Consider the following 27,345-nt stretch of genomic DNA (forward strand, 5'->3'; position numbering starts at 1 on the left):
TTCGAAGATTATTTTTGATGAATCAACACACTTTGCTGGGGGGTAATAAGATACTTTAGAAAACTGTTAAACTCATGAGGCATAGCTCAAGATGCTGCTGTTGTCATACGACTTGGAGCACGCTCAAGTTGAACACACATAGACGAGAAGTTCCTGGAAGACTCACGTTTGAATCTGCTTGTTACTGTTTTTAGTGAAATCTTTTCTTTTCTTTTTTTAAAGGGCTGAACCTGTGGCATATGCACGTTCCTAGGCTAGGAGTCTGATCGGATCTATAGCTGCCGGCCTACGCCACAGCCACGCAGGATCTCAGCGACACCTGGGACCTACATCCCAGTTCACGGCAACCCTGGATCCTTAACCCACTGAGAAGGGCCAGGGATCGAACCCGCAACCTCATGGTTCCTAGTCGGATTCGTTAACCACTGAGCCATGACAGGAACTCCTAAGTCTTCCAATTTGTAAACACAGAATGTTTTTTCATCCATTTGCCTCTAATTTCTTTGAGCAACATTTTGTAGTTTTCAGGGTCCAAGTCTTTTACTTCCCTGACTGAAATTTCTTCCTGGGTATCTTACTCTTTTTAATGCTATTGAAAATGGAATTGTTACTTTCCTTTGCACATTGTTTATCACTAGTGTGTAGCAATACCAATGACCCTTGAACAACATGGGAGTTGACCTGTGTGTAGGTTATAGTCAGCTCAGCTCTCTGTCTGTGGTTCCTCTGCAGTCACGGATTTAACCAACCCTGGACCGTGTAGTACTGTAGTACTTACTTTTGAAAAATATCTGCACGTACGTGGGCCTGAGCAGTTCAAACGGGGTTGTTCAACCGTACAACTGATTTTTGTGTGTTGACTTTGTATCTTTTGCTGAAATCAGTGATTAGTTCTAACAGGAACTTTTTAAAGGATTTTTTAGATGTAAGATCATAACTTCTGCAAACCTAGTTGACATTATTATTCCTGTCCAATTTAGATGCCTTTTGTATCTTTTTCTTGCTCAGTGGCTCTATCTAGGACTTCCACCACTTTGTTGAGTAGAAGTGATGAAAATGGGCATCCTTGTCTTTTTCCTTAAAAAAAAAAAAAAAAAAAAGCTTCCAGTCATTCATCATTGAGTAAAATATTCACTGTAGGTCTTTTATACATGTTTTCTCAAAAATTATATTCAGGTAATTTCCTTCTATTCCTAGTTTGTCCAGTGTTCTTATCTTGGAAGGGTGTTGTATTTTTTCATATTTTCTGCATCTATTGAAATGATCATGTAGTTTTTTTTCCCCTTTCTTGTTTGAAGTGGTAACTTAATTGATTTTTTTTTTTTGAAGGCCAAACCGTTCTTGCCTTCCAGAAATAATTTCTGCTTGATGATGGTGTATAATCCTTTTAACATGTTGCCGAAAGCAGTTTGTTAGCATTTTGTTAAGGGTGTTTGCATCGGTGTTTATAAGGAATATTGATTTACAGTTTTCTTGTGTCTTTGTCTGACTTTGGTATCAGAGTCCTGCTGGCCTCAGAGAATGAGTTAGAAAGTGTTCCTTTCTCTGCAGTTTTTTTTGGGGGGGAAAATTTGAGAAAGAGTGCTATGAATTCTTTAAATGTTGGGTAGAATTCACCAGTGCATCCATCTGGTTTTGGGGCTTTGTAATTTTTCACTTAAAACATTTACAGTTTAGTAAACACATGAACATTTTCTCTGAGACTGTATGAATTTAAAGAGGTTTGTCATCATCCTTCAAGACAATGAATGATACATTGAATTCTAAAGTGTTACATTTCCAAGGAATGATGGATGAGGTGCTTTCCTGAGAGCGGCTATTGGTTGGTTAATTAGATATGGGAAAGGCCCTTTTTAGGGTAATGGATTCAGAAGGCCACAAACAAGGGAAAAGCCTCAGTGGCCATATCATATTTGGCTTATAATTCTGCTTTGTTTCAGCTCTACCAGTTGGAAAGTATATGTGTGAATTATAATAATAAATGGAATATAGTTTAAGCCCTTGTCTCTCATTGTACACTCCGTAAAGATCCAGTTTTGTAATTTTAGAGTGTTAGAATGTTCTGTGCAGAGATTTCCTTTGTCAGAAGATTTTTTTTTTTAATTTTTTTATTTTCCCACTGTACAGCAAGGGGGTCAGGTTATCCTTACATGTATACATTACAATTACATTTTTTCCCCCACCCTTTGTTCTGTTGCAACATGAGTATCTAGACAAAGTTCTCAATGCTATTCAGCAGGATCTCCTTGTAAATCTATTCTAAGTTGTGTCTGATAAGCCCAAGCTCCCGGATCCCTCCCACTCCCTCCCACTCCCTCCCCCTCCCATCAGGCAGCCACAAGTCTTTTGTCAGAAGATTTTTGATTGCTGATTCAATCTCCTTACTCGTTATAAATCAACTCAGATGGTCTGTTTCTTCATGATTTAATGTCAGTATGTTTTGTATTTCTAGGAATTTATTCATTTTATCTAGGTTATCCAGTTTGTTGGCATATAATTACCCACAGTACTGTCTTATAATCCTTTTGTTTCTGTAGAATTGGTAGTAATGTGCTTATTTTCATTTCTGATTTTAGTAATTTGAGTCTCTTTCTTAGTCCATCTAGCTAAAGGTTTGTCATTTTTCTGTTCTTTTTTTTTCAGATTTATTTTTCTTTCTTAATCAAACTGTAGTTAATTTACAACGTTGTGTTAATTTCTGCTGTACAGCAAAGTCGTTCAGTTAGAAGGTTTGTCATTTTTATCTTTTAAAATAAGCAACTTTTGGTTCGGCTTCATTGATTTTTTTTTTTTTTTTTGCCCTGTTGTTTTTCAGTTATTTGATTGATTTCTGCTCTAATCTTTATAATTTCTTAACCTCTGCTAGCTTTTGATATCGCTTATTACCCATCCCCTCCTGTTTTGTAGTTCCCTAAGTTGTAAAGTTAGGTTGTTGATTTGAGATCTTATTTTTTGTTTTTTAACTAGAGTATAGTTGATTTACAATGTTGTAATTTCTGCCGTACAGCAGGGTGACCCAGTAATGCATAAAGATACATTGCCTTTCTTAGAGTATCTTCCATCATGGTCTATCCCAAGAGACTAGATAAAATTCCCTGTGCCATACAGTAGGACCTTATTGCTTATCCGTTCAAAATGTAATAGTTCGTATTTATTAGCCCCAAACTTCAAGTCCATCCCACCCCCTCCCCTGTCCCCGTTGGCAATGACAAATCTATTCTTTGCCTGTGAGTCTGTTTCTGTTTTGTAGAAAGGTACATTTGTGCCATATTTTAGATTTCACATATAAGTGATATCATATGATATTTGTCTTTCTCTTTCTGACTTACTTCACTTAGTATAAGAATCTCTAGTTGCATCCATGTTGCTGCAAATGGCATTATTTCATTCTTTTTTACGGCTGAGTAGTATTCCATTGTGTATATATACCACATCATCTCTTAATTCATCTGTTGATGGACATTTAGGTTGTTGAGATCTTTTTTAGTGTAAGCATCTATAGCTGTAACTTTCCTGCACTGCTATCACTGGGTCTCATGAGATGGTATGTTGTTTCTTCATTTCCAAATACATAAAATTTCCAGTTTTATTTTTGTTACTGATTTCTAACTTCATCCCTTTGTGGTTAGAGAAAATACTTTATGTGATATCTATCTTTTAAGATTTAGTGACACTTAATTTCTCTCCTAGCATATGGCCTATCCTGGAAAATGTTACGTACTTTAGAAAATACGTATTTTGCTGTTGTTGGGAAAAATGTTGTATATATGTCTGTTAGATTGACTTAGTCTCTTGTGTTGTTTAAGTTCTCTAGTTTTTTAATTCTGTCTGGTTGTTCTAGTCATTATTGTGATAGCAATATTGAAGTGGGGTATTTTGCTATTTTGTTTTCTATGTGCCTTATAGTTTTTTTGTTCTTTATTTTCTACATTACTGTCTTTTTTTTTTTGTGGTGAAATGTTTATTTATTAGTTATCTTTTTAGGGCTACACCTGTGGCATATGGAGGTTCCAAGGCTAGGGGTCTATTTGGAGCTGTAGCCGCTGGCCTACGCCACAGCCACAGCAACTTGGGATCTGAGCCAGGTCTGCAACCTACACCACAGCTCACGGAAATGCCAGATCCTTAACCCATTGAGCAAGGCTAGGGATTGAACCCACATCCTCATGGATGCTAGTCAGGTTCATTAACTGCTGAGCCACTCCAGGAACTCCTTGATGGTGAAATGTTTTTTTTTTTTCTTTTCTTTGTCTTTTTGCCTTTTCTAGGGCCGCTCCCACGGCATATGGAAGTTCCCAGGCTGGGGTGGGATCAGAGCTACAGCCGCCGGCCTACGCCAGAGCCACAGCAACGCCAGATCTAAGCCGTGTCTGTGACCTACACCACAGCTCATGGCAACGCCGGATCTCCAACCCACTGAGCAAGGCCAGGGACCGAACCACAACTTCATGGTTCCTAGTCGGATTCGTTAACCACTGAGCCACGAAGGGAACTCCTGTTTTTGTTTTTGTCTTTTTGCCATTTCTTGGGCTGCTCCCTCGGCATAAGGAGGTTCCCAGGCTAGGGGTCCAATAGGAGCTGTAGCCGCCGGCCAACACCAGAGCCACAGCAACGTGGGATCCGAGCCGCATCTGCGACCTACACCACAGCTCATGGTAACGCTAGATCCTTAACCCACTGAGCAAGGGCAGGGATCGAACCCTCAACCTCATGGTTCCTAGTCAGATTCGTTAACTAATGCGCCATGACAGGCACTCCGGTGGTGAAATGTTTAAGTTATTTCCTTTGGTATTTATTCTGTAGCTCCGTTGTTTGTAGTTACCGTAGGGATTACATTTAACATCCTAAGGCTATAATTTTGATTAGTTTATACCATCTTAGCTTCGATGGCCTGCAAAACTCTTCTCCTTTATAGTTTCTTACCCAGTCCTTTCAGTTGCTGATGGCACAGCATTACATCTTTATACATTCTATGCTCAAAAGCGTAAACTAATAATTCTTTTAAGTGCAATTGATCTCTTAAATTAGGTAGAAAGCAGAATGTATGGTTGTAAACTGAAGTTACAAAATACTGACTTATAGATTAATACTTTTAGAATGTATTAGTCTCTTAAATCATATAAAAAAAGTGAAATTACAATCTGTTGTTAAAATAATGCTACCTTTTAATTATTGCCCATGTACTTAAGCTTTATTGAGATCTTTGTATCTTCATACATTTTCTTTCCCCCCCTTCCTTCCTTCCTTTCTTTTTTGCCTTTTAGGGCTGCACTTGCAGCATATTGAGGTTCCCAGGCTAGGGGTCTAATCAGAGCTATAGCCCCCGGCCTGCACCACAGCCACGCCAGATCCAAGCTGCATTGGCAACCTTCACCCCAGCTCATGGCAACACTGGATCCTTAACCCACTGAACAGGGCCAGGGATCAAACCCGCGTCCCCATGGACACTAGTCAGGTTTGTTAACTACTGAGCCACGATGGGAACTCCTCTTCATACGTTTTCAGTTTACTGTCTAGTGTACTTTCAGCCCACACTGCAGAAGTACCTTGAGCATTTCCTGCGGGGCAGGTCTAGTTCTAACAAACTCCCTCAGCTTTTGTTTCTCTGGTGATGTTTTAATTTCCCCCTAATTTTTCAAGGGCAGTTTTTGCGGATATAGGATTCTTTCTTAACAATTTTTTTTTCTTTTATTACTTTAATATTAGTCTGCTGCCTTTTGGCCTCCAAAGATGATGATGGGAAATCTGCTGATAATCAATATTGAGGAGCCCTTATGTGTGATGTCCCTTCTTGCTTTCAAGATTCTCTTAAACTGCTTTTTTTTTTTAATTTCCCCAATACAATTTTTTTCTGCTGTACAGCATGGTGACGCATTTACACATACATGTACACATTCTATTTTCGCACATTATCATGCTCCATCATAAGTGACTAGACATAGTTCCCAGTGCTACACAGTGGACTCTCATTGCTAATCCCTTCCAAAGACAATAGTTTGTATCTATTAACCCCAAGCTCCCCAACCACCTGCCTCCCTCTCCCTCCCCCTTGGTGACCACAAGTCTATTCTGTAAGTCCATGATTTTCTTTTCTGTGGAAAGGTTCATTTGTGTCTTATACTAGATTCCGGATATAAGTGATATCATATGGTATTTGTCTTCCTCTTTCTGACTTAACTTCACTCAGGATGAGAGTCTCTAGTTCCATCCATGTTGCTGCAAATGGCATTATTTCATTCTTTTTTATGGCTGAGTAGCATTCCATTGTGTATATACACCACATCTTCCTAATCCAATCATCTGTTGATGGACATCTGGGTTGTTTCCATGTCTTGGCTGTTGTGAATAGAGCTGCAATGAACAAGTGGGTGCATGTGTCTTTTTTTAAGGACAGTTTTGTCCAGATAGATGCCCAAGAGTGGAACTGCTGGGTCATGTGGTAGTTCTATGTATAGATTTCTAAGATATCTCCATACTGTTCTCCGTAGTGGCTGTACCAGCTTACATTCCCACCAGCAGTGCAGGAGGGTTCCCTTTTCTCCACACCCCCTCTAGCACTTGTTATTTTTGGACTTATTAATGATGGCCATTCTGACTGGTGTGAGGTGGTATCTCATGGTAGTTCTGATTTGCCTTTCTCTAATAATCAGGGATGTTGAGCATTTTTTCATGTGTTTGTTGGACATCTGTACTTCTTTCTTGGGAAAATGTCTTTTCAGGTCTTTGGCCCATTTTTCCATTAGGTTGTTGGCTTTTTTGCTGTTGAGTTATGTACTTTGCTTGTATATTCTAGAGATTAAGCCCTTGTCAGTTGCGTCATTTGAAACTATTTTCTCCCATTCTGTAAGTTGTCTTTTTGTTTTCTTGAACTATTATATTTAGAATGAATAAACAATAAGGTCCTACTGTATAGTACGAGGAACTATATCTAATCTTCTGGGAAAAACCATAGCGGAAAAGGGTATTAAAAACGAGAATGTATATCTGTATAACTGAGTTACTTTCAGCATAGCATAAATTAACACAACGTTGGAAAACAATTACACCTTGTCTCTCTTTTTGTTTTCTTTTTATGGCCTCCCCTGCAGAATATGAAAGTTTCCAGGCTAGGGGTTGAGTCGAAGCTGCAGCTGTTGACCTACCCTCACAGCCACAGCAATGCAGGATTTGAGCTGTGTCTGTGACCTACACCACAGCTCGTGGCAATGCCGGATCCTTAACCCACTGAGCGAGGCCAGGGATCGAACCCACATCCTCATGAAGACTAGCCAGGTTCTTGACCTGCTGAGCTACAATGGGAGCTCCATGTTAGTCCCTATCTTTTGAAAGTTTAGCTATAATGTGTCTTAGTGTTGGGTCTCATTTAATTCATCTTCCTTGGAGTTAGTTGAGCTTCTCGTTTATGTTCATGACTTTCATCAAACTGGAAAGTTTTCAGTCATTATTTCTTCAGATGTTCTTTCTGCCCCTTGGCATTTTCTCCCGGGATTTCCCATGGTGTGTTTGTTGGTCCCCTCGGTGGTGTCCTACAGGTCCCTTCTGTTCTGTTCACGTTTCTTCAGTCTTTTCTTTTTGTTCCTCAGACTCAGTAATTTCCATTGTCCTGTCTTCAAGTTTGCTGATTCTTCTACTGCTTCAGATCTGCTTTTGAATTCCACTGGTGACTTATTCATCGCTAGTCAGTTGTATACTTTTTGGCTCCAGAACTTTTTTGGTTTCTTTTTAGGTTTTATATGTATTGATATTTCCATTTTGTTCCTACAATGTTTTCTGGACTTTGTCTATGTGTTCTTTCTGTTCTTTGGGATCTTAAAGGCAGTGTTTTAAAGTCTTAACTGGTAGATTTACCATCAGATCTTTTTCAGGGACAGTTGCTGTACATTTATTTTTTTCCTTTGAATTGGGCATACTTTCCTGGTTTGTTTGTTTGTTTTTAGGACTGCACCTGAGACATATGGAGGTTCCCTGGCTAGGGGTTGAATCAGAGCTGTAGCTGCTGGCCTACGCCACAGCCACAGCCACACAGGATCCAAACCACGTCTGTGACCTTCAGCACAGCTCATGGCAATGCCAGATCCTTAACCCACTGAGCAAGGCCAGGGATCGAACCCGTGTCCTCGTGGATACTAGTTGGGTTCCTTAAGCACTGAGCCACAATGGGAACTCCCTTTCCTGTTTTATTTTGTATGCCTTGTAGTTTTCTTTTTTTGGTTGAACACTGGACATTTGAATCTAATAATATAAGTCTGGAAATTGGATTATTCTCCTTCTCTTGGATTTACTGTCTTTTGCTATTGTTTTTCTTTAGTATTTTTGGTTTTTTGATTGTTGTAAGCTTTCTCTGTGCCAAGGATCAGCCTGAGGTGTAAACTTCAGGTCTTCTTGGGTATGTTACAAATTTGTACCTTTCTCTGTGTATGCATGATCACTTTCTGATTTTTCCCCATAGATGCATTTGTTTTTAAATGTCTGGTTCCCAAAAGAGGAAAAAGAGAACAATGAAGTGGGGGAGGAAGGGTGCCAGCCCTTAAAATCCCCTTGCTTTAAGTCACTTCAGCCAGAGGGGGAGGGGCGTATGACAGTATGGAGAGGTGAAGCAACAAGGTCCACCCGTATCTTTGTCCCTCTGAGATCATAAGCATCAATCAGTGTTCAGAGGATACTGACATCAATCAGTGTTTGGACGACAGCGTTCAAAACTGGCTCCCAGAAGCTGTTTGCAGTCTTTTTTAGGAACATGTGCACGGCTGCCTGCCGTGAGGATGGAGTTAGGGTATGGGTAGCTGCTACTGTGCTGAGAGCTGAATTGGACTAAAATTAATCACAATTTACCATCCAAACCAAGCCTTGTTCTGGAAGTTACAAGCCTTCAATGGACTCCAGAGTTCCAAAATAGTTACATCGGACAGATTCTTCCAGTGCATTTGCTGCCTGAGTGGGGAGAAGGATTCCTGATTCTTCCTACTCCACCATCTGCTCAGAATCCTATCTTGTATTATGATGGTTTTTGTTGTTGTTTTGTCTTTTTTAGGGCTGCATCAGAGGCACATGGTAGCTGCCAGGCTGGGGGTCGAATTGGAGCTGTAGCTGCTGGTCTACACCACAGCCACAGCAGCATGGGATCTGAGTCGTGTCTGTGACCTACACCACGGCTCATGGCAATGCCGGATCCTTAACCCGGTGAGCAGGGCCAGGGATCACACCTGCATCCTCATGGATGTTAAGTCAGGTTCATTTCCTTTGAGGCATGACAGGAAATCCTGTATTAGGATGTTTTAATTTTCATTTCCTTAATCACTAATAAGATTGGGCATCTTTTCATGTATTTGTTGGCCATTCTGGTTTTCTCTTCTGTGAAGTACCTATTCAAATTTCTTCACTTCTCTATTGGGTCCTTTGTCCTTTCCTTGTTGATTAGTAGGAATTCTTTATATACTTTGGATACTAGTCTTTGTCATTTACACATGTTGCAAATAACTTCTCCCACTCCTTTTTTTTTTGGCTGCACCCATGGCATGTGGACGTTCAAAGACCAGGGATTGAACCTGCACCACAGCACTGAGCCCGGCAACAACAGTGACAATGCCAGATCCTTAACCCACTGAGCCACCAGGGAACTCCATCTTCTCTAACACTTTATTGTTTTTTTCAAACTTTTTTCTTGTGAAACATCATACACTTAAAAGTACTAAATAGAAGATTTGAGCTTAATGATTTAAGACAAAGCAAAACACCATGGAATTACCACCCAGATCAAGAAATAGGACATCGGCCCCCAGAAGGCCGGCTGTGCCCTATTGCTCTCACGATGGTATTCCACCTCCTCCTCCAGAGGCAACCACGGTCCTGAATCTCTCAGTTTGCTTTACGGTCCTCCCACCTATGCATACGTGCCTATAGTGTAATTTTGCCTGGTTTTTGAGTTTTATATAAATGATACCATATAGCGCCTTCTCTTTTGTGTCTGTCTTTTTGGCTCATTGTTACGTTTTTGGGATCCACTGAGGTTATTGCATGTAGCTGTCGCTTCCTTTTCACTGCTTTGCGACATTCTCTTCTACGAACATATCATGATTAATGAATTGATTCTACTGTCGGTGGACATTCGGGTTCTTTTCATTTTTCAGGTGTTATGAGTAATGATTCTATGCACATGTTTGACCATGTCTCTTGTACCGATGCGCACATTTTATGGAATTTATTCCTCAAGAGTAGGATTGCTAGGTCAAAGGGCATGTGTTTTTAATTTTAGCAAATAACATCTTTGGCTTTAAAAAAATTATTTAAGTAACTTTATCAATAGCTGTTTTTAATTGCAGTATGTCAACAGTGATCAACATTTTCCTTTAAGATTTATTTTCCCGTTTGTGCCTAATTTAGAAATCATGAGAAAACTTAATGTCATAAAGATACTCCTCTATTTTCTTTGAAAGTTTTTCTTTTTACATTTAAGACATTAGCCATGTAGAATTTCCTTTTGGATACTGTTTTGGGTAGGGAATTTTATTTTCTTTCTGTAGACACAGCCAATTGACTTAATGCTATTCATTTAAATTATGTTTTCTGGTGTTCCGTCGTGGCACAGCGGAAACGAATCCGACTAGGAACCATGAGGTTGTGGGTTCGATCCCTGGCCTCGCTCAGTGGGTTAAGGAGCCAGCATTGCCATGAGCTGTGGTGTAGGTCGAAGATGCAGCTCAGATCTGGTATTGATACAGCTGTGGCGTAGGCCAGCAGCTGTAGCTCTGATAAAACCCCTAGCCTGGGAACCTCCATATGCCATGTGTGTGGACCTAAAAAGACAAAAGACAAAAAAATAATGCTTTTAAAAATTTTAATTGCTGGTATACAAGAGCATTATTTTATTTTTTGCTTTTTAAAACTATTTCAACATAACTAAGTACATGCTTATTGGTTAAAAAAAGCAATTTAAGTTTAATTTGTATATAGTTTGGACTGAAAACTTGGTGCATAGTTTGACATTGGAAAAAGGATTTGTTAGATGGTTTATTCTTCATCTATTACAAAAGTGTAAAAGATACTCCATCAGATGCAGACAGTAAGAACCTTGAGAAATTTACCTTTGGTTTGCCTCAGAAAAATCATAGACATTGTACTGGAAACATTTATAAAATTGTTATAACAAAACACTGTTGTGTGGTTTCAGTGCCAGTTTACAAAGTTCACTAACTGATGGATGCGTACGGAGGGGGAAAGCCTATGTACACATGCGAAACCATAAAAGCCATCTGATGAGTTATTATTTCATGCAGCTGATAAATCTGTACAACCAAGATTCAGATAATTTCTTGAGTCTCAATTAACACTATCAGCTCAATTTATCTCCTTCGGTCAGTAAGGAAACTTGGCACACTCGCTCTAAGTTTTTCTGCTTTATGCAAAAAAGGAGGAACATAATTTTCTCTCATCTAGACTGATATTATACTATAGGCAAGGCATTGGCTCCATAGTCAGCGTTCACGAGGGGCGTGTGACAAGGTGGACTTGGGTTAAGATGTGTATCTGCACTCGTATGCAAAATATTCCCTGTGAGTTCCCGTCGTTGCTCAGCGGTAATGAAACCGACGAGTATCCATGAGGATGAGGGTTCCACCTTTGGCCTGGCTCAGGGGGTTAAGGATCTGGTGTTGCCGTGAGCTGTGTGTCACAGATACGGGTTGGATCTGGCGTGGCTGTGGTGTAGGCCAGCAGCTGTAGCTCCGATTAGACCCCTAGCCTGGGAACCTCCACATGTTGTTGTGCATTCCTAGAAAAGAGAGAAAGACCAAACAAACAAAACAAACAACAGCAACAACAAAAAAGTGACTGCCTATGAATTGCAACTCAAAAAAAAAAAAAAAAAAAAAAAAAAAGAAAAGAAAAAAAAGCCTTAAATAGCCCTAAAAGGAAGAAGCAGTTTTGAAAAAAAGAGGGCAAAAATGTATCTTTAAAATGTCTTGAAAACCAGGGTGAGGAGTTCCCGTCTTGAAGTGGAAACAAATCTGACTAGGAACCATGAGGTTGCGGGTTCGATCTCTGACCTCGCTCTGTGGTTAAGGATCTGGTGTTGCCATGAGCTATGGTGTAGGTCACAAAGGTGGCTCCGATCTGGCATTGCTGTGGCTCTGGCATAGGCTGGCAGCAGCAGCTCCGACTGGACCCCTAGCCTGGGAACCTCCACCTGCTGAGGGTGCAGCCCTAAAAAGACAAAAGACAGAAAAAAAGAAAAGGAAAAAAAAAAAAAAAAAAACCAGGGTGAATATAAATTCAAAAGATAGTTAGAGATCTATTTTCATAAGACTACCTAGGATTAGGTTTATAATACACTAGTATTTCAAATTTATTGCTAGTGACTAAACATCCATTTACAAATAACATGTTCATTTTTTTTTGTTCCTTTATCACAAGATAAAATTCTAGCTTCAACTCTATCCAGTCAGGGGGGAACTTAGAAAATAAGATTCAAACAGTTTCATGCAGATATCACAGTTTTCAAAAGGAAGAACTACCAACTGGATCAGAAATGCATATTACTGATATGAACTTTTCAAATTTTTTTTTTGTTTTGTCTTTTTGCTATTTCTTGGGCCGCTCCTGCGGCATATGGAGGTTCCCAGGCTAGGGGTCAAATCAGAGCTTCAACTGCCAGTCTAAGTCACAGCGGAGCAACTTGGGTTCCAAGCCAAGTCTGCAACCTACATCACATCTCACAGCAACACCGGATCCTTAACCCACTGAATAAGGCCAGGGATCGAGCCTGCATCCTAATTGATACTAGTCAGGTTCGTTACTGCTGAGGCACAACAGGAACTCCTATTTCAGTTTTCTTAATATTTTTTCCATTTAACATTCTAGTCTTAAAACTAGATTAGAAATTAGTTGAATCCCCCATGAGGCAATTTTTTTTTCTTTCTTTTTTTTTTTTTTTTTTGTCTTTTTGCCATTTCTTGGGCCGCTCCCTTGGCATATGGAGGTTCCCAGGCTAGGAGTCGAATCGGAGGTGTAGCTGCCAGCCTACACCAGAGCCACAGCAACTCGGGATCTGAGCCGTGTCTGCAACCTACATCACAGCTCATGGCAACGCCAGATCGTTAACCCGCTGAGCAAGGGCAGGGATCGAACCTGCAACCTCATGGTTCCTAGTCGGATTCATTAACCACTGCGCCACGACGGGAACTCCTTTTTTTTCTTTTGCAATATGAAAAAATCCACCTAAATCTCTTCCCCCAACCTGATTCCCAATCTCCAAATAGTGCTTAAGATGAGTCTTTTTGGGAGTTCCTACTATGGCTCAGGGATTACCAACCCAATATCCATGAGGATGCAGGTTCAATCCCTGGCCTTGCTCAGTGGGTTAAGGATCCAGCATTGCTGTGAGCTGTGGTGTAGGTCGCAGACATGGCTAGGATCCTGCACAGCAGTGGCTGTGGTGTAGGCTTGGCTGTTATAGCTTCGATTCACCCTCTACCCTGGGGACTTCTACATGTTGTGGGTACAGCCTTAAAAAGAAAAAAAAGATATAGGTCTTTTGATATAAAATATAAAAGGTAACTTTCATAAAATACACCTATGAACATTAAAACCAGTTGTTAGAGACATTTAACTAGCTTAAGTTTTAAAACATATGTATTTACAGCTTGCTCTTGTTAGCAATGATTGTTAGAGCTTAGAAATCAGTATCATTTACTAATTCCCCTTTGTGCATCCCAAACATTTACCATTATCATGTAACCTACTTCTTGTCTCTTGATAAAACTTTCTGCTTGAAATCTTTGGTCTCCCAGTCAGTTCTGAGTCTTTTCTCTTTCAACTGAAATTTAGCTTGATTAACATCCTAACCCTTTCTTAACATCTCTTAACTCAGAATTCACTCAGACTTTTTAAAATTTTGTGATGATGATGATGATTTTTTCCATTATAGCTGGTTTACAGTGTTCTGTCAATTTTCTCCTGTACAGCAAGGTGACCCAGTCACACAAAAACGTATTCTTTTTTCTCACATTATCATGTTGCATCATCATAAGTGACTAGATACAGCTTCCCGTTCAGATACTGATCCTAAACAGCAGGATCTCACTGCTTATCCATTCACTCTCAGATTTTTGACAGGTTTCCCACTTACACTTCACCGGTGCTTTCCTCATCTTTCATGTGTACTTGGCAAAATCTGAAACCTGCCTCAAAGGGATCATCAGATAAAAGAAAATAAATCAAAAAGTGGCCGTTTTGGAAGAGAACCCGGGACGGTCGGAATTAAGATTCCTTGTCAGGATCAGGTTTCACTCCACTGCAGTGAGTAACGACTGCTAACAAAAGTGCCGGGAATCTTGTTTTTTATACCCTTGGGTGACTGGCCAGAGAAGCTGCAAAAAGTTGAGGAGGACAGACCCTTTTTCAGAGTCCCCCATAGTCTAAATGGAGGAGCAGGTGCATTTGCGGTTTCGCCTGTAGAAAGAGGCTGTCATAGGGATGGCCAGGACACGCACCAGTTTGAGAAGACTGCTGAGGAAGTGTGGATTTTTAATCTGGAATATACATTTTTGTTGTTGGTGTTGTCTTTTTAGGGCCACACTTGTGGCATATGGAGGTTCCTAGGCTAGGGGTCAAATCGCCACAGTCACAGCAACGCGGGACCCAAGCCAAGTCTGTGACCCACACCACAGCTCACGGCAACGCTGTGAGGGGCCAGGGACCGAACCTGCGTCCTCATGGATGCTAGTTGGATTCGTTAACCACTGAGCCATGACAGGAACTCCTGGAACATACATGGGTTTTACCAACTTTTTTCATTGTGTTCATAGGAAGTCGTAGCTGGTCTCCACCACTCAGCCTACATTGCTTATCCTGAATTAATTGTGAGATTCTGAAGCCATAGGTAGCTGTCATACAAGTGAGATTCCGTATAATTTGAAGGAATAATCACATCTCCTTGTTCCAGGTTTGTCGTTTCCACACATTACTCAAGAGTTCTTTTTTTGGTTGAGTAGTTGTATGGACTACTCAAGTTTTTTTTTTTCAAATACTGGATTTCATGCTGTCATTTAGAAAGTGGCTCTACCAGAACCGGCAGGGGGAAAAAAAAAAAGCGCCTAGTGGTTGATTGATGAAAAAATAAAAACAGAGCTGTGAATTTACTACATCCATTTAAAATAAGTAACATATGAAATATGAATTCTGGCGTAGAGAGCAAATGTGAAAATCAAATTCAGTGTGATCTTGGAGTGTCAGCCGTGTGTGATGGCTTGAAGTGAGATTTTAGTTCTCTGTTTGGGAATTGAACCTGGGCTGCCTGAGTGAAAATGAGGAATCCTAACTGCTAGACCACTAGGTGCTAGTGGCTAGAAGTAGAGTCCTGGCTCTTGACTTTGAAAAAAAGAATTTTTCGAAGAGACCAAGGTTGTAAAATAGGCATAGAGCTTATTGGAAGGACAGCATGTGTGGGTGTCCTCGCCAACGAGGAACACACTAAAAGTGTGATTTAAATCTTTTATTTTATTATTTTTTTGGATTCAAGTTTATAATTTATTTTCTGCTGTGCAGCATGGGGACCAAGTTACACATACATGTATACATACTTTTTCCTCCCATTGTTGTTGCGATGTAAATACCTAGACGTAGTTCTCAATGCTACACAGCAGGTCTCATTGTAAACCCATTCCAAGAGCCATAGTTTGCATCCGTTAACCCCAAGCTCCCGATCCCTCCCACTCCCTCCCTCTCCCCCGGGTAGCCACAAGTTTATTCTGCAAGTCCATGATTTTCTTTTCTGTGGAAAGGTTCATTTGTGCTGTATATTAGATTGCAGTTATAAGTGATATCATATGGTATTTGTCTTTCTCTTTCTGACTTAACTTCACTCAGGATGAGAGTCTCTAGTTCCATCCATGTTGCTGCAAATGGCATTATTTCGTTCTTTTTTTATGGCCAAGTAGTATTCCATTGTGTATATACACCACATCTTCCTAATCCAATCATCTGTTGATGGACATCTGGGTTGTTTCCATGTCTTGGCTGTTGTGAATAGAGCTGCAATGAACAAGTGGGTGCATGTGTCTTTCTTAAGGACAGTTTTGTCCAGATAGATGCCCAAGAGTGGGATTGCTGGGTCATATGGTAGTTCTAGGTATAGATTTCTAAGGTACTTCCAAACTGTTCTCCATAGTGGCTGTACCAGCTTACATTCCCACCAACAGTGCAGGCTGGTTCCCTTTTCACCACACCCCCTCTAGCACTTGTTATTTTTGAATTATTAATGATGGCCATTCTGACTGGTGTGAGGTGGTATCTCATGGTAGTTTCGATTTGCATTTCTCTAATAATCAGGGATGTTGAGCATTTTTTCATGTGTTTGTTGTCTGTATATCTTCCTTGGAGAACAGTCTCTTCAGGTCTTTGGCCCATTTTTCCATTGGGTGGTTGGCTTTTTTGCTGTTGATAAATCTTTTATCCGGCGCCAGTTTTTCCAGGTCTTTGCTTCTGCCAGCCAGTCATCTTGCTTCATTCCCAGATCTGATCTGACTTTAAGGCCCTCCCCAATATGTGTGTGCATCATTTAGCAAAGTGGATTCCAGTGTGGGGGTCTCTGGGGTGTTGACAGGACATATTGTGGGTCAGTACCTCCCCTTTTTGACCCCCCCCCCAGGAACTTTTCTGTGCGTGTACAGTCAGGGAGGTCTCCTTGACCTTGAAAATAAAAGATGGGGTCATTTTACCTCTTTACTCCAGCAGAGCTTAGCTCCTCTCTGCTCCTGCCATTAACTTTCTCTCTGAAATGTCAGGGGAGGCAAGCTCCAATTTGCTCAGCCAGACAAACTCCAGGTGTTTAGTCCAGGGGCCCATCTACTTCCTACTTCATATGGATTGAATTTATAAGTTTTGTCGCTCAAACTTGCACAGGCTAATATTCCGCAAAACACAATTGCAGCAGAGACAACATAATCCTCTCTTCATTCCTCCAGAGAGCCCAAAATAAACATTGGTATAAAGTGTTACAGTTCGACACAAATGTTATTTCTAGAAAAAGCTGCATAGGTTCAAACTACAGCAGGGTGCAACATCTTAAGTCATTAAAGCAGCAGCGGCAGCAGCAGCAGCAACAACAAAAACACACCAGAATCACTGTTTGTATGCATCCCCAAATAAGAAATACTGATCAAATTTCAGGAATTCAATGCCCGGACTGATAAACGGTGTCAATTGTTGGGAAAACTTTTTGATGGCATATTTAAGATCATCCAAAAACCGAAACAGAGTAACTGTGGTTCAGGCATCCAAATGGAGCTGGGCAGCCATTGTGGATATGGCTTCAGACATGTTCCTGCATCACTGAGAACTTGAGTTTTCTGAACTGTGTAAAACTTAAGGACACTATCAGCCATTTTCAGAACAGCATTTGCTAGCAGCTACTAGCTGCAACTTTAGTGTCAAAGCCCAGGCTCTTCGTCCCCCAACAAAAGCTGTGTAATTATCTTAATCCCCAATCAGTCCTTGCTTAACAAGAACTCATACCCTAGTTCCAATCCTAGTTCTTGACAATCGGTGTGTGTAACCTTGTGAGGTTTTTTGTGTCTGTCTTTGCCCCTTTTAAGCCTCCCCCATTTTGTAATCTGGTGGAACACAATTCTAGTGCTCTTTGAATCACGTTTCTGGGGCTGCAGTCCTAACGACGTCTTTTTGATTTCGATCGGATCTCTATTTCTCAGTTTGGGGAACATTGACTTCAACTTAAATGTCTGTTATCATCTCACGTTTTTTGGAGTGGTAAATTTATATCAAGTAGGTAAATTCTTCACATAATTTGCTATTAAGTATGCCGATTTTTAATAGAGCTAAACAAGGAGCTGAGAATAAGATAAAATGAAAACCTGACAACTTGTAGCTGCACAAGGCATAGAATGATACTACATCTGCTTGGCCTTCTTATCTCAATTAAACACATGAACTAATGTTGGAGGATTCTCCTACAGAGAGACGGGACTCTGAGGCTATTTGCCAGGAATCAGTGTTTATTCATGCCGGCACTGGCTCAGTGGATTCATATCCAAAGGCTGAACCCCAACATGCAGCGGGGTGCTGTCTTATCTATTCTGTTATTTTTTTCTTTTACACTTTGATCCCTTTGTCCCCCTTATAAGGTAACACATGTTCTGTAAGGTCTGGTTGGATGGTCTGTGTTACAAAGTTGCACATGGATACTGATTATGTCTTGCTGCCACAGAGTTACGGACACACACAGATGCTGGTTATGCCACGCTGCCTTCCCTTTGTTCTGGGAGGGCCCTACCACGCTAACAGATTAGGCATCTGCTGGTTTAGTATGCTAACTCTCTTGGATTTGCTAACATTTATACAACAATCAACAGGTATACATAAAATCCTAAGGAAAAGAGAATCGCTTAAAAATCAACATTAGGGAGTTCCCTCATGTCTCAGTGGGGTTAAGAATCTGGTGTTGGAGTTCCCGTTGTGGCGCAGTGGTTAACGAATCCGACTAGGAACCATGAGGTTGTGGGTTCGATCCCTGCCCTTGCTCAGTGGGTTAACGATCCGGCATTGCCGTGAGCTATGGTGTAGGTTGCAGACGTGGCTCGGATCCTGCTTTGCTGTGGCTCTGGCATAGGCTGGTGGCTACAGCTCCGATTCGACCCCTAGCCTGGGAACCTCCATATGCCACGGGAGCGGCCCAAGAAATGCCAAAAAGACCAAAAAAAAAAGAAAGAAAAGAAGAATCTGGTGTTGTCACTGCCGTTACAGCTGTGGCTTGGGTTCAATCCCTGGCCCAGGAGCTTCTGAATGCTGTGGGCCCTGCCAAAAAAATCAATTTTTTAATTTTAAAAATAAAAATCACTATCGGAAACAAAGCAGTTTTCAAAATAAAAGGTTGTCTTTTGCTGTGAAGAAACATAAAATGGGATAGATTTTACAAAGAACTGAAGCCTTGTCCACAGTTTAATTACTCTTCCCTGTAGCTGCTTTTCCAAGAAAGTGTACGATAACAAAGGGTGATGGAAATGTTTGCTGTGATCTTTTTCTTTTCTAAAAGAAGGAATACAGAAGATACCATCAAAATCTCCCTCAGCCCCTTAGACTGCCAAGACCTCTTTGCATTTTCCCTGCTAGTTTCTTGTGCCACCGGCTGAGTCCCGTTCAGTCCAGCATCATCGCTACCCTCTGACGTGTTCTCACTTCGGTCACCCCATCATGAATGTGGATGCATGCATCTTCATCATTTCTTGAGACTCCTCTGTTGTCATGGTAACAGGAGGTGATGCCAGTGCAGGTTTGGACACTGCTCCATATTTTTCTGTTGGTGGGAGAGAAGCAGTGGTGTAATTGGTTCTCCAACTTCTGAGTTTTTACCCGGGAGTTCGTCTATTGTGTTTTGATCATTTCCTGTTTGACAGAGCATAGTGTCAGCCTGATGTTAACCATCTGGAAGTTCAACCTCTGGCATATTCACTGGTTTTGTTCAGAGGATAAAAATACCATATGCACAGGCAGCAAAACCAGCTAGACTCTTATCTGCCCCTGCTGCTTCTACTTTCTGAAGGGGAGCCTATTTCCTTCCCTTTGGAGAGTAATTTTTGGTTTTTTGACTCCTTTTAAGTTTTCCTTTGGCAGCAGTGGTGTTGGTGGTAAGAGATCCTGTGCACCTGCACGTCCTCTTCGATTAACTCTGCATGTCAGATTTTTCCTCTTGATTATCTTTTTGGGAAGGAGACTTTTGGGAATAGGCCCCATGTGGAGAAGAAGATCAATGGGAGAAGTTGGTTTCACCCTAGCAGGCCCCTCCCACCGGCAGTCTTGTTGCTTTTATTTTATTTTATTTTTGTCCAAGTTGTATATTCCTTATTGTAGAAAAATTATATATAACAAAAATTAGCTATAGAGTTCTTTGCATGTTCACTTAGGAACATTAGCTAGTACACGATGCAGTTGTGTGCGTTTATCTCAAATGTCTAGAGGTATTTTCTCCCTCTAAGTCAATATATGAGGTCTGTATTGCTCTTATAGGTATTTATGCTCAAATCTTTATTTTTTTTGCCATTTCTTGGGCCTCTCCTTTGGCATATGGAGGTTCCCAGGCTAGGGGTCCAATCGGAGCTGTAGCCACCAGCCTACACCACAGCCACAGCAACACTGGATCTGAGCCACGTCTTTGACCTATACCGCATCTCATGGCAATGCTGGATCCTTAATCCCACAACCTCATGATTCCTAGTTGGATTTGTTTCTGCTGCGCCGAGACAGGAACTCCTATTTTTAGTTTTTTAAGAAACTTCCATAGTGTTTTCCATAGTGATTGTGCCAATTTACATCCTGACCAACAGGGTAGGAGGGGTCCCTTTTTCTACACACTCACTGTAGCATTTATTGTTTGTAGACTTTTTTTTTTTTTTTGGCTGCACCCATGACATGTGGAATTTCCCGGGCCAGGGATTGAACCTGCGCCGCAGCAGTGATCCAAGCCACTGCAGTAACAACACTGGATCCTTAACCTGCTGTGCCACAGGAGAACTTCTGTTTATAGACTAATGATGACCATTCTGACCCATGTGAGGTGATGCATCATTGTAGTTTTGATGTGCATTTCTCTAATAATTAGCAATGTGTTTTTTGATTTTCTGCATGTCTTCTTTGGAAATGTGTCTATTTACATCTCAATTTTTTATTGGATTGCTTGTTTTTTTGATATTGAGCTATATGAACTGTTTGGTTATTTTGGAAATTTAATTCCTTGTCAGTTGCTTTGTTCACAAATATTTTCTCCCTTTCTGTGGGTTATCTTTTCATTTTGTTTAGGTTCCTTTGCTGTGCAAAAGCTTGTAAGTTTAATTAGGCTCCGTTTGTTTATTTTTGTTTTTATTTTCATTACTCTAGGAGATAGGTCCAAAAAAATATTGCTGTGATTTATGTCAAAGAATGTTCTGCCTAAAGTTTTCCTCTAAGTGTTTTATAGTATCTACTCTTAAATTTAGGTCTTTAAAATCCATTTTGAGATTATTTTTTGTGTATGGTGTTAGAGAATGTTCTAATTTCGTTCTTTTATGTGAAGCTGTCCAGTTTTCCCAGCACCTGTTACAGAAGAGACTGTCTTTTCTCCATTGTATATTCTTACCTCCTTTGCTGTAGATTAATTGACCTTAGATGTGTGGGGATTTTTTTGGGAGGGGGCTTTCTATCCTCTTCCATTGAATTATATTTCTGTTTTTGTGCCAGTACCATAGTGTTTTGATTACTGTAGCTTTGTAGTATAGTCTGAAACCAGGGAGCTTGATTCTTCTAGCTCCATTTTTCTTTCTTAGGATTGCTTTGGCTATTTGGGGTCTTTCGTGTTCCCATACAAATGTAAAAATTTTTTGTTCTAGTTCTGTGAAAAATTATGTTGTTAATTTGACAGGGATTGCATTGAATCTGTAGATTGCCTTGGGCAATATAGTCATTTTGACAATATTGATTCTTCCAGCCCAAGAACATGGTGTATCTTTCCATCTGTTTGTATCGTCTTAGATTTCTTTCATCAGCATCTTACAGTTTTCAGAGTACAGGTCTTTTGCCTCCTTAGGTAGGTTTATTCCTAGGTTTTTATTTTTTTTGATGAAGTGGTAAATGGAGTTACTTCCTTAATTTCTTTTTCTGATCTTTCATTGTTAGTGTCTAGAAATGCAAGAGATTTCTGTGTATTAATTTTGTATCCTGCAGCCTTACCAAATTCATTGATGAGCTCTAGTAGTTTTATTTTTATTATTTAAAATTCCCAGGCCAGGGATCGAACCTATGCCACAGCAGTGGCCTGGCCACTGCAGCGACAGTCACATCCTTAACCCTCTGTGTCACAAGAGTACTCCACTAGTTTTCCTTTTAAAAATTGATTTACAGTTCAGAGTTTTTATTATGGTACTTCATACAGTTATGTTTTTTATTCTCCTTTACTTTGCTATCATCCTTTGACACTGATGACTATTTTTGAATTGGCTTTATACCTTCTTTTTATTTTTTGTCCCAGTTCTTCATCATTCACAGGATTTTTTGAGGAATGGGCTTCAGCTTATATATTCCTGTAGCTTTTCTTGGTTTCATAAGATTTTTCCGAATAATTGCCTGTATGAACACCCATCTCTTTAGTCTCTGCTGTTGATTTGCAATACTACAAGCCTTTTTCTCTTTGGAAACATTATCTTTTTTCTCTACTTTCAGTCTATTACTGATTTTTAAAATATATTTGTATCTAGCAACCTTGATAGGCTCTTTTACTAATTCTAATTATTTGCGATCCTCTTGGATTTTCTGTGTAGACAATTGTTTCCCTGCTTATAACAAGTTTTGTTTCTTCTGTTTCAATTCTTGCACACTTATTTTTTTCTTATCTCGCTACCTTCCTATGCCCTTTGCCCTTCATCACAGTGTTCAAAAGGGACAGTGGTGTTACTAAGTCCAAGCATGTACTGCTTGCTGCATGACAGGCCAATAAATCAAGAGATAAAGTGCTGGGTCAAGGAGTAGTAACTTTATTCAGAAAGCCAGCAGACCAAGAACATGGTGGACTAGCGTCCCAAAGAATTATCCTATCCGAGTTAAAATTCAGGCCCCTTTTATCCTTAAAGGCGAGGGGGTCAAGCCTGAGAGAACCTTAAGAAAGGGCTACCATGTACATTTCAGGGAACATTCCTTTACAAAGGTGTATAGCCAGCATGACTAAGCACAGGCAACAGAACACAAAGGTTAGAGATAAAGGGATAGATCCAATATGGAATCAGGTTTGTTCTTCTCTGTTACAGTGATAGTGAGCATCTTATCTAGTTTCTCACTTTATCAATTGGTATGATACTTGCTATAAATATTTAGTAATTTACCCATCAGGTTAAAGAAGTTACCATATATACCTAACTTACTGAGAACTTTTTTTCATGATATGAATTAAAAATTTTCTTAATCTAGTATGACATAGTTCCTACTATATCATGATATATTATTATTATTTTAGTCTTTTTTTTTTTTTAGGGCCACACCCACAGTATATGGAGGTTCCCAGGCTAGGAGTTGAATCAGAGCTATAGCTGCTGGCCGACACCACAGCCATAGCAACACCAGATCCGAGCTACATCTGCAACCTACACCATAGCTCACAGCAACACTGGATTCTTAACCCATGGAGCGAGGCCAGGGATCGAATCTTCGTCCTCATGGATGCTAGTCAGATTTGTTTCCACTGAGCCACGATGGGAACTCCGTGATATACTTTTTTTTGTGCACATTGTTAGACTTGGCTTCTTAGTCATTTCAGATTTTTACATCTATGTTTACAATGTACTATACAAGTAGTTTCACCTGTTTTTACCCCACATAGACCATGTGTCTGACTTCCTTTGCTCAAGACTTATGATTCAGATTCGCTTATGTTGGAGTCTGTAGCCATCCTGTAGTTTGTTCATTTTTATTGTTACATAGTGTTAAATAAACAAAGCCAGACACTAGTTGCAGTGGTGAGGACAGAGTTGAAGTGGTAGTAGACTGTTGCAACAGGGCAGAGAGCTCCACTTCAGTTTGCACACCAGCGATGGGGGCCTTTTAAAGGGAGAGTGGGGGAGGGGGAGGGGGGGTGAGTGAGGCTCAGAGTCAGGGAAGTAAAAACCTACCAAGAGGGGATGGGAGTTGGACCGTGTAAAACCCAAGGGGGGTTGCGAACTGCTGCTTATCCAAGTGAGGCTCTTAGCCTCCACAGAGGCTGGGAGACAGGGGCCTACCTTCAGGTGTCAGCTGGAACACGCAGTGGGTCCTTGGGCAGCCTTGAGTTATCTCAGGTGGGCACTTTAAAGGGGTGGAGTCAGGCCTAGGGACGTGGTCTTTCTAAAGATGTCTTGTAATCCCCACGTCTTCAGATAAAGAGATCTTCAGATGGGATGTTTCCTTCCCCCATTGATTGATAAGGTCTTTATAAATTCTGGATACAAGATTTTGTTAGTTGGTTGTACTAGAGATCATTTCTCTCTTAGTCTCTGGCTTTGCCCTTTTACTTTCTGAACGTTGAATTTTGATGGAAAGAGAAGTTCTTAATTTTAATAGGATTAGACTTATCAATGTTTTCTTTGGTGGTTAGTGCTTTCCTATGTCTTTTTTTAAAAAATAGGTTTTAGGAGTTCCCATTGTGGTTCAGTGGGTTAAGGACCCGACTAGTATCCATGAGGATGCAGGTTCAATCCCTGGCCTTGCTCAGTGGGTTAAGGCTCCCATGTTGCCGCCGGCTGCAAGCTGCAGTGTAGGTTTCAGCTGCAGCTCAGATCATCCAGTGTTGCTGTGGCTGTAGGCCAGTGGCTATGACTCTGATTCTGCTCCTAGCCTGGGACCCTCTATAGACCTCAGGTGTGGCCGTGAAAAGAAAAAAACAAAAACAAAACAGACTTTATTTTTTAGAGAAGTTTTAGGTTCACAGTAAAATTGACCATAAAATATGGAGAGTTCCTGTACAGCCCCTGACCCCGAATTGGTACAGCCCCCGCCCCCCATCTATCAGCATCCCATCCTAGAGAGCCTGTTTGTTACTTTTGGTGAACCTACACTGGTAAACATCATTATCCCCCAAAGCCCGCAGTTTGCATTAGGGTCCATGTACATTCTCTGAGTTTTGACAAATACATAAGGACATGTGTCTATCATTATAATACCATACAGAATACTTTCCCTGACCTAAAAATCCTGTATGCTCTGCTTATTCACGCTTCCTAGCCACTAACCCCTGGCAGCCACGGATCTTTTTACTCTCTGCATTGTTTTGTCTTTTCTAGAATGTCATATAGTGGGAACCGTACAACATGAAGGCTTTTCAGATTGGCTTCCGTCACTTATATATGCGCTTAACTCTCCTCCTCCATATCTTTTCATGACTTGGTAGGACTTGATAGCTCTCTCTCTCTCTCTCTCTTTTTTTTTTTTTTTTTTTTTTTGGTCTCACTAAATTCCATTGTTTGGATATACCATGGTTTATTTATCCATTCACCTCCTTAGGGACATCTTGGCTGCTTTCAAGTCTTGGCACTTATGAAAAAGCTGTTATAAGCATCTGTGGTCATTCATTTTCTTTTTTAAGAACTAAATCAATTAGTATTTTTATGGGTGCACCCACAGCATATGGAAGTTCCTGGGCCAGGGAATGAATCGGAGCCACAGCTACAACCTGTCCTGCAGCTGTGGCAACACCAGATCCTTTAACCCCCTGTGCCACAGTGGGAACGGCTATTCGTTTTCAACTCATTTGGGTAAATACCAGGAGCACAATTGCAGTTGCTGTTAAGAGCATATGTAGTTTTATTAGAAATGGCCAAACTGTCTTCCCAAGTGGCTGTACCATTTTGCATTTCCATCGTGAACAAACGACAGGTCACATGGCTCTACATCCTCGCCACCAGCATTTGATGTGGTCTCTGTCTTGGAGTTTTGCCACGCAAACGGCTGTGCAGTGGTAACTTATTTCAATTTATATTTCCTTGATGACATGTGACGTGGAGCATCTTCTCATATGCTGATTTGCCATCTGTAGATCTTTTCCTCAACTCCGTAAGTTTTATTTGTAGTTGTACAATGATCGTCACATCCCAATTTTATAGCATTGCCATCTGTATCTCTTTGATATGGTATGTGTATATCTTTTGCCCATTTTAAAATTGGATTGGAGTTCCCTTGTGGCACAGCAGGTTCAGGATCCAGTGTTGTCACTGCAGTGGCTTGGGTTGCTATGCAGGTTCACTCCCTGGCATGGGAACTTCCACATGCAGGGGGTATAGCCAAAAAAAATTTGGATTTTTTTTTTCTTGTTGAATTTTAAGAATTCTTTGTGTAATTTGGATAACGGTCCTTAAGACTTATGCGTAACAGTCCTTTTTAGGATTGATATTCCATGTTCTTCCCGACTTTGAGGACATCAACACTATACCTTCTGACCCAGCAGGAGCGTTAAAACCTCAATTCCTAGGTTCTAGAGTCTAGATTTGGGTCTAAAATTCAGGAGGGTATTTTTATGTGGCCATTCTGGCTTTGATTTCTCCTTTCCCTGCTTCTTTGGACCTCAGAGAGAACTCCCCCAAATCATAGATGCAGAGTCTCGCTATTGCTTAAGAGGATGTGTGGGTGTGGGTTTGCTGGGGCAGGGGAGTTGCGTGGCAGCCTAGGACAGGACAGCTACACGCCTAGGACAGGACAGCTACACGCCTAGGACAGGATAGCTTGAATTTTAAACTGACCGCAACTATGGCTGAACTGCCAAACAAAGATAGGCTAAGTTGTTGCTGTAAGGACTCTGGGTGGTTTTGTCGTGTGTTCCTTTGCAAAATACTTTTCTTTTCCAGACGTGCGGACCAAAGGGGAGTATGATGAAAGCCACGTGATGACAGCCCTTCTCGTGAAGAAGGTATATGGGCAAAGTCAGGGTCTGGGGCAGACTCGCTACCTTACCGGAACGTGGGAAGAATGGGCAGTTTTATCCGAGGTCCAGGAGGCGGCACCGACGACTGGATACTGTGGGCAGCAGAGGCAGGATTGCCCCTACGCACCCACAAAGGGGGTCTCCTCCACTGCCACATGCACTTCCTGAGGTGCCCCCCACCTACCCCAGTCATGGTGAACAGCTTCCTTGAGCAAATCACACTGATTTAATTCCCTGACTGCCAGGCAGTGTTCCAGACCCGGGGATACAGTAGAATACAAGCTGCTCTTAATTTCTTGTTCCTGCATCTCGGAGCTTCTGTGGTGCTCAGGGGACAGACAGCCGCAGAGTGAGTAGAAGCCTGCTGTGAGGGCCCCATGGGGAGTCTTCCTCTTTGGGCCCCTCTGACCCCTGCAGCCCTGACCACACTCTCTGCTCTTGGCTTCCAAGTTCTCCTTGGCTCCCCTGGTTTCTTCCCTGTTTGGGTTCGGCTTCCTGTTCTCCTGCTGGTGCCTGATGAGAACCACTCCTCTGCTCTGGTGTATCTGACCGTCAGTGCGCTTTCTTGCTCAGAGATTGCCCCATGCTTACGGGTTTGGTTTTCCATATGCCGTTGCCTGTCTCATCAGTTTTACTTCCAAAATTTTGTCCCCCAAACTCCCCAGTTCCCAGGGCTGTGTGCTCCTCCTGGGGTGCCTCCCCACACAGCACTGGCCGGAGTGGCTCCCTGCCCCGGGGTGTGTCTGGGGTAAGCTTGCCGGGACCCTGCCCTTGCCCTGCCCTAGTGCCTCTTTGTCGTCTGCTTTTCTCCTCCCTGGATTTTCAGTTTTCCAGCTCACACTCTTGCTCTTTGTCTCCATTTCAGGCCTTTCGTGGCCTTTCGTGCGTATTCAGAGCCCCGAGTGATGTTAGACCTTCAGTTTCTGACT

At 41.2% G+C, this 27,345-nt stretch overlaps 1 protein-coding gene across 20 annotated transcripts in view; it reads left to right on the forward strand.

Moving 5' to 3' along the window:
- Window positions 1-27,345, forward strand: part of STYXL1 (serine/threonine/tyrosine interacting like 1) — a 70,654-nt gene that overhangs the window by 11,105 nt on the left and 32,204 nt on the right. For 10 of the 20 annotated variants that reach the window (XM_085016793.1, XM_021086296.2, XM_021086301.2 and 7 more), the window contains one exon: window positions 26,340-26,401. The exons of 3 other annotated variants lie outside the window; for them this stretch is intronic. Coding sequence is in view for 8 of the 17 variants with exons in the window: in XM_021086296.2 (XP_020941955.2) it covers window positions 26,340-26,401 (62 nt within the window). In the remaining 9 variants the exon portion in view is untranslated. Of the gene's footprint in view, window positions 1-19,119; window positions 19,280-26,339; window positions 26,402-26,661; window positions 26,766-27,345 lie in introns of all 20 variants that reach the window. 7 more of the 20 variants (XM_085016801.1, XM_085016795.1, XM_085016802.1 and 4 more) reach the window with 2 other exon arrangements.

Source organism: Sus scrofa, chromosome 3, assembly GCF_054392235.1.
Source record: "Sus scrofa isolate SSC_HxYL_T2T_F1_AM1 chromosome 3, Sscrofa_HxYL_maternal_Yorkshire_Landrace_v2.0, whole genome shotgun sequence".
Lineage (NCBI taxonomy): Eukaryota > Metazoa > Chordata > Mammalia > Artiodactyla > Suidae > Sus > Sus scrofa.